The 7,764-nt window shown below is 39.0% G+C and overlaps 3 protein-coding genes and 1 long non-coding RNA gene across 8 annotated transcripts in view; 2 read left to right on the forward strand and 2 right to left on the reverse strand.

The window, feature by feature from the left end:
- LOC146647285 (uncharacterized) overlaps positions 1–656 on the forward strand; it is a 13,204-nt gene extending 12,548 nt beyond the window's left edge. The window contains exon 10 of the mRNA XM_085387994.1: positions 1–656. This exon is cut by the window's left edge and continues 15 nt beyond it. The gene's annotated coding sequence lies outside the window, so the exon portion shown is untranslated.
- Positions 1–7,764, forward strand: part of LOC146647275 (uncharacterized) — a 165,442-nt gene that overhangs the window by 105,686 nt on the left and 51,992 nt on the right. The gene's annotated exons all lie outside the window — the stretch shown is intronic.
- On the reverse strand, positions 504–3,632 carry LOC146647286 (uncharacterized). The gene is made up of 3 exons (XR_014908381.1): positions 3,330–3,632; positions 2,534–2,594; positions 504–2,047 (listed from the first exon to the last, which is right to left on the reverse strand). It is a non-coding gene; the product is annotated as an uncharacterized LOC146647286 (long non-coding RNA).
- On the reverse strand, positions 4,619–6,010 carry LOC146647287 (nanos homolog 2-like). The gene has a single exon (XM_085389761.1). It carries the CDS (start codon positions 5,936–5,938, stop codon positions 5,438–5,440), a length of 501 nt encoding a protein of 166 aa, XP_085245887.1. The 5' UTR covers positions 5,939–6,010; the 3' UTR covers positions 4,619–5,437.

Consider the following 7,764-nt stretch of genomic DNA (forward strand, 5'->3'; position numbering starts at 1 on the left):
AAACAGAAGAAGGAGAGCGGCACCAAAGAGGCGAAAAAACGAAAGAGCGCACCACCTCCTGACACCACATCCACAAAGAAGTCCAAATGTACCTCCAGTGCTGAGGGGGACGACAAGGAGGTTTTTCTCCTCCCTGTTCGTGGGCGTGAGCGTTACGAGATGTTGAAGAAGATCAATGACGGTTTGGAGCTGCTTGACAAGGACAGCAAAAGCAAGTCAAAGGTCTCAGTGAAGCATGAGGTTCCCGTGCCCTCCAGTGGAAAGAGGCTGCTCCAGAGAGGAGAGAGGAGTGACAGCGACTAAGATGCCCATCACCTCAATTTCGAAAACAAATGTCACCTTTTTGTCTAAGCCTTTAGGATTATTTCAGGTTTTAAATGCCCATTTAAAAACCAAAATGCCATCCTGCCTCAGTTAAAACGGTTCCTGAAACTGTACTGCCTGATTAGTCACTGCACTGACATACTGTTGTGTTCAGTTATGTTTTTCTTTTCTTTTTAAAAAAAAAACAAAAAAAAACAAAACAACAACCCTATGTTCCTAATTGGGTTAGAGCCGTTCAGCATGGTTTGAGTGAGATTAAGAATGATCCTTGTCATAACGAGTCACTGCCGTTTATTTAAATAAAGTTCAAAGCTAGGCTTGCAAAACTTGAATGGAATTTGCCTCTGATGTTGCTGTATTACTGTGCTACAGTCCTGTCGCACCATGTCATTTTTAAAAAAAGAAATGTATATATTTTGCATGATTGTCTGGGAAATGCAACCACCTCTGCGCAACCTTGATTCATATGCAATATGTAATCATGTTTGTGTAACATGAAAGAAAAAAGAGAAAAAATGATGATAAATGCAAAGACTGGTAACAGCGCTAAGAACCATAAAGCAAGAGAATTTTTAAAAAACTGTGAGAAATAAACTACACTGTAAAAAAAATAACCCTATTCAAATTAAAAAAAATGATGTCCAGTTGTCACATCCAAAATATTTGGCTTTATAGAATCCAAATTGAGTCACTTGATATGACCTGATACTTTTATGTTGATATAAACAATATTACTAGACTTGACTGAAACTTTAAATTTTGCATTGATCCAAATTGATTTTTTTACATAGAACCATATTTTAATTATTGAACCAAGCTAATATATTGAAATTTAACCAACCTAATGTATTCACATCGAACCAAATTAACATGAACTAATATGTTTGTGTTGAAGCCAGGTAATTGATTTACATATATTCAAACTATATTTTTTACATTTCATTTCAGTTCAAAAATGCTCTGCATTTCCTATAAAAAACAAGACAGTTGGCCAACCAATTGTTTCAAAATTATTTATTGTTCCAAACCATTTTAACTATAATCAATAGAGAGGATTAGTAATATACAGATTTAGTGCTACGGCAGAAATGATTAGAGAAATGTTTGTTTTATAAAACCTGCAATCTTTTGAAAACCAGTATAAAACCTGCAACCTGTCTAAAACTGGCATAAAACCATTATAAAAACTCTTTTTAAACCAATTTGCAAGTACTCAAAAATGTTTATATGTGCACTGTGCCTGTACAATGTAAAAAAAAAAAAAAATCTACACATGTATCAATGAAATCAACTTAAATCTCCCTTTCAAATGGGTGTTCTTATAAATTTTGAATGTAGAATACCACTGCAGGCCAACCAAGCAAAATAACCAAGCACACATGCACACATGCATGCAAACACACTACTGTGCAGTGTTAAGTTCACAATTAAGTTTGCGAATCTTAGAGGTCATCTTGTTAAAGTCAAGCTCCATCATAATCTTTTGAAGAGCCTCAAAGGTGAACCTGAATCCTCGTGGATATTCCATATTAAGAGCATAACAGAGTCCAAAGACCATTGCCACTCCAGCTGCCACAGAAGGCAACTCATTCAGGACTTCCACACCATCAATGATTATCCCGATGTCTCGAGGCTGATGTAGGAGGCTTGAGTTGTCCCTGAAGACGAAGAGTGCCATGGTGGTACTCTGCAGCTCTTCCTCAGCTTCATCTTTCTGGGATATCTTGAGGTAAAATATGGAACAAAATGTACAAGTGAAGAACTGAAGTCTGGCACACCTGATAAATCTTTGACCATAATAAACTACTATTTTGATAGTTGTTTGGTCACAGACTATTAGAACAATTATTTGACTAATCAGATTGTGAATTGCATAATCATTAAATTAAATCAATGGTGGAACATTTTCATAAATGTTCCACAAAGCCCAAGAAAAAAAAAAGAAAACAATACAGAACCCTAAGATATTAAATTGATGAGTTGATTAATCGTTGCTGTCCTACATTAATCACTGCATTTAATAGCAGAGTTGTCAAATTTACATCAAGAGACTGCATCTCATGTAGAGACAGAACAGATATGGACATACCATGTATTCTTTTATCAAGTCCTCAACACATCAGCAAGGTGAATGAGAGGATAATGAGGGAGAGTCTAGATTATTATGAAATGTTTAAAAAGGATGTGCAGTGTAAATGCAAAATGATACCTGTTCAGATTAAATGAAAATGTATGCTTCAGCCATGGAATGGATGGAGCGATCTGTGGTTCTGAAAGCATACAGAAAAAAAAGAATAATGTTACTTCTCTATAAAACACATTACATAGAAAAACCAAGAAATACGTAACATGACATACCAAACAGTCTACAGACCAGCCATTAGCGACTAAGTTTGGCATAGGGTCAATTTTTTGCTGTTAAAATTAAAATTTCTTCAGAAAATGCACATTTTTCCGAGCTGCGCCTGAAAGTCAATTGAAGGAATTAGTCTTATGTCATTGATCTTATATGCTGGCTTGTTATTTCTGTCTCTAAATCATGCACATTAATAATTATCTTTTGCGCTCGGTGTACACACACATAACACACAGATATTTATATGAAGAGAGACAAACGTACGCGCACAAACACAAGCTTGTGTCTAGAAACCGCGAGCTCACCAGAAAAATTCAAACGAAGCGGAGCACGGAGTTATACTATGAATGTTATGAACTATGAACTTATGCTAGCTAGCTTTATCCACCACCGATGCATCGTGGTAACGCTAGCTAGTTAGGCAAAAAGCCGTTTTTTACCAGTATACTAACTTGTATTCCCGACTGTGATGGTCGGTTTCTGGTAACCAGTTCTAACGTTGCGCAGGATAGCTAGCTAGCTTATAGCTAGCAGCTACAATCATGCAAAAATTAGGGGTGGCTGTCGACCCAGCTTAAATGGGGTTATTTTCTGCGATTTTGGCAATACAAATTATAAAAGCTTTTGTAACACACTTGGCTTTACTTACGTTTATTTTCAGATGAAATTAATCAAAGATGTGACATGATGTTTCCAGCAGCCATGCAGAATAAAAATGGGTCCCGGTCTATTTCTGGTGGGCGTGTTCAAGTGCAAATCACTTTGACTCAAATTAAAGATATTATCTGTTCAACATGAAAAGAAATATATGTTTTGAGAGAAATCAAAAACTTTGCGTTGCGATGTTCACAATCCTGTACTGACACTATGGGCACATTTTTAGAAATCTATTTAATTCCACAGAAAGGTTAGCCACTTTAGTGTTTCACTTGTGACCTATTTATAGCTCACTGAAGATGGTTTTAAAATGCAACAATGTTCGGAGATAGAGAGAAAAAAAAAAAGAACTTTGGTGCAGGTGCAGGTGCAGTCTTTATGTAGCTTTCTGGTGACCTTAAAAGAACCTTTACGAAGCCCGTTGACAGGCCTTTAATCGAATGATCGGTTGGTTGATTGATAACAGAAAAAAATGACACATAAGATGGACATAAAGGACTGAAAACACCAAGAGCAAAATATTGCATCGCACTCATTTATGTAGTTTATTTTTAGATTAGATAATTTTGCAAAATAACGCAGCAAAATAAATAATAAGAGCCGGGATGTGCAGACTATTTAGCACTGAAAAAACTCCGTCCATGTGAACAGAATCAGGTGTTACCTTACCTGTTGATTAAATATCAAGACTATTTAGCAATAAGCTTACTTTAAAGGCTCGTAATAGGTGAACTGTCTTGGTATAGTTGAGTCACGCAGACTTCATGGTCCATGTTGTGTTACTTGTTGTTTGTGTGTGTGTGTGTCACCCGATGACCCCTGGCGCCGGAGCGTCTAGACTACATTAGAGATGTGTCACAGCAAAGAGCCGCACCTGCGCTCAAAGAGAGCACATACATAGAGGTGAGATGAGGATAAATGGATAGATGCGGTCCTTTTTCGAAGCTGAGCGCACAGTTGTATTTCCTGCACAATCACACACGAAGTGAGGCTGTGTTTATGCCGGTTATACCATGAATATACACCCTGCAGGCACCACTTGTTTGTCAAACTGTTTATGAAGCAAAAGTCACATTTCTGTTTATTTACAAAGCAAAAAGAAGGGGGGGAAAGAGGCGTAGGAGGGGGTGGAGCGTGCGCACTAGCATACCGGCGACGGCTGTTTCCTTTCACTAAAAGGAAAAAAATAATAAAATGTGTACTTCACGTTACGGTTGAAACTGGGGGGGGGTTTTTTTGTGTTTTTTTAATTTTTATTTTATAGAAACAATTTTTGCTCATAACCAATTGACAGGGGATTTCTTAAAATCACCCCGCAGTTCTTCAGCTGAGACACCTGAGTTAGAAAACACAAACACTGCAGCTGTCTTTGTACAAACTTGTACAAACTCTGTTTTGACCTTGTATACTGTATTTCCCCAGCCCCTCTATTTTGAAACTAAAACTATTGAACCTTAATTCAATTTCTCACTTCACATAATCGTTTCACTTTTGCCTTGAAGTGTTACTTTTAATTTAATTTAATTATTTTTTTATGACGCATGTTCTCTGGTGAGTTCAGGTACATCTGTAACTTCAAGTGGAAGAGTTGCATGTGAGTTAAAAATTTTCTATAATACCAAAAAAAAAAAAAAAAAAGACAAAATACTGACGTTTTTGTCGAATAATCTGTCTGACATGAGGGATAATATAGCATTTGCATTTTAACTAAAAGACTCGCGCACTGACACTATGGGCACATTTTTAGAAATCTATTTAATTCCACAGAAAGGTTAGCCACTTTAGTGTTTCACTTGTGACCTATGAAGTACCCCCGAAATTGTATCATATTAAACAACAACAACAACAATAACAACAACAACAATAAACACTCGAGGACTTTAAAGAGTTTAATTTTTACCGAGGTTTGAGAGCGCTCACCCCGGCTCGGGGCTCCACAGATGTGATGGATGAGGGCTCCTTGCTGCAGACTGCAGCGGAGTGTTTGACAGTCAAACTTGAAACAGTCTTTGGAACTGAAACGGTCTCTGCCAACACGAACACATACCCCAAACAGTTCGGTAAATATGTACAGTTTCTCGCAGCTTCAGTTTTCAGCAGCTACCAGAACTTGCCTACGGTCTGCATCCTCCCAGCAGCCTCGCACTTCATCTGCGGGCAGTACTTGCGTGTGTGAGCGCTGTCACCGGTGGCTTCGCAGATCGGGCAAGTGTAGTTCCGGAGGACGGGGCAGAAAACTTTCCCGTCGTCTGATTTGAGCTTGTGAGATAGGTACACCCTCGGAGTCTCCCCGTTCTGCTTGCATAAGCGGCAGTAGTCCGAGGATGAGGCGCTGCTGCTGGTGTCCGACGCGCTGCTGGTCGGACTGGACTGTGATGAGTTTTTGGAGGATTTCTTCCCCCGAGTGGAAGTGTGGACCTTACTCCAAGGGGGCGCTTGTCCCTTCTTTGGACGCTCGGTGTCTCGGTTATCAACCTCACGGTTGCTGCACAGTTTCTCGAACACTTGGCTCAGATTCATGTAGTCGTGCCACATGTTAAAGCTGTCCCCACCAGTGAGGATCGAGTTCTGGACCTCCAGTCGTCTCGGCATTGTGGTCATTTTTTGGCAGAAGTAAAACTGAGAGTGTGTTTGGAGCGCCTCATATTTATAGCTCACTGAAGATGGTTTTAAAATGCAACAATGTTCGGAGATAGAGAGAAAAAAAAAAAGAACTTTGGTGCAGGTGCAGGTGCAGTCTTTATGTAGCTTTCTGGTGACCTTAAAAGAACCTTTACGAAGCCCGTTGACAGGCCTTTAATCGAATGATCGGTTGGTTGATTGATAACAGAAAAAAATGACACATAAGATGGACATAAAGGACTGAAAACACCAAGAGCAAAATATTGCATCGCACTCATTTATGTAGTTTATTTTTAGATTAGATAATTTTGCAAAATAACGCAGCAAAATAAATAATAAGAGCCGGGATGTGCAGACTATTTAGCACTGAAAAAACTCCGTCCATGTGAACAGAATCAGGTGTTACCTTACCTGTTGATTAAATATCAAGACTATTTAGCAATAAGCTTACTTTAAAGGCTCGTAATAGGTGAACTGTCTTGGTATAGTTGAGTCACGCAGAGTTCATGGTCCATGTTGTGTTACTTGTTGTTTGTGTGTGTGTGTGTCACCCGATGACCCCTGGCGCCGGAGCGTCTAGACTACATTAGAGATGTGTCACAGCAAAGAGCCGCACCTGCGCTCAAAGAGCGCACATACATAGAGGTGAGATGAGGATAAATGGATAGATGCGGTCCTTTTTCGAAGCTGAGCGCACAGTTGTATTTCCTGCACAATCACACACGAAGTGAGGCTGTGTTTATGCCGGTTATACCATGAATATACACCCTGCAGGCACCACTTGTTTGTCAAACTGTTTATGAAGCAAAAGTCACATTTCTGTTTATTTACAAAGCAAAAAGAAGGGGGGGAAAGAGGCGTAGGAGGGGGTGGAGCGTGCGCACTAGCATACCGGCGACGGCTGTTTCCTTTCACTAAAAGGAAAAAAATAATAAAATGTGTACTTCACGTTACGGTTGAAACTGGGTTTTTTTTTGTTTTTTTAATTTTTATTTTATAGAAACAATTTTTGCTCATAACCAATTGACAGGGGATTTCTTAAAATCACCCCGCAGTTCTTCAGCTGAGACACCTGAGTTAGAAAACACAAACACTGCAGCTGTCTTTAACTCGCGAGGGCAGTCATGGACGCAAGACCTGCGTCTCATCACTGTGTGCGTGCTTTATTTATACTTCTCTGTGTGTCTGTGTGTGTGTGTGTGTGTGTACAAATACAACAGAGTTATTCTAAGAATTCAGAGCTGAGGTTCCCCTTTTTCTAAATCTGCATGTTCTTACAGTAAGAGGAAGCTGTAAGTTGTTTATCATACAAGAGTTTCATGTCAAAAGTCACGTAGACATTTGCTTAGTGATAAATATTGTGTAAAGTGATAAATATTTTTTTGAAAACAAATTCTTTGAAGAAGTGTCCCTCACATCTTCCCACCTGCTTTCACTGCATAACAGCCCACCCTAGTGAGACAAGACCGAGTAAAAGAGCCTGAAAGGAGTTCAGAAGTGCCCTCAAGCACCAATTTTGCCCGCAGGCACCGCAAGATCCTTTGTTTTTCACAAAGATAACTGCTAGACTCCACGTACAGTGGTGAAGATGAAAATTTGCCACAGACCACAGCCACAGTCACGGTGTGACAAATAAAGCCAATAATTATTTCCCAGTTTGTTTGTTTTGTCATCAAATTGAGAAAATGTGTGTTTAATGAACTATTTGTACAATATAACATATATCAATAGGAGTACAAAAGGTCACAAAGGTCAAATAGTATTCTCAAGTGTAAGCTCAGTAATGGTCAAAATATTGCGTTTTT

Source organism: Rhamphochromis longiceps, linkage group LG18, assembly GCF_057381845.1.
Source record: "Rhamphochromis longiceps isolate RC_006_pf linkage group LG18, R_longiceps_female_GT1.1, whole genome shotgun sequence".
NCBI lineage: Eukaryota > Metazoa > Chordata > Actinopteri > Cichliformes > Cichlidae > Rhamphochromis > Rhamphochromis longiceps.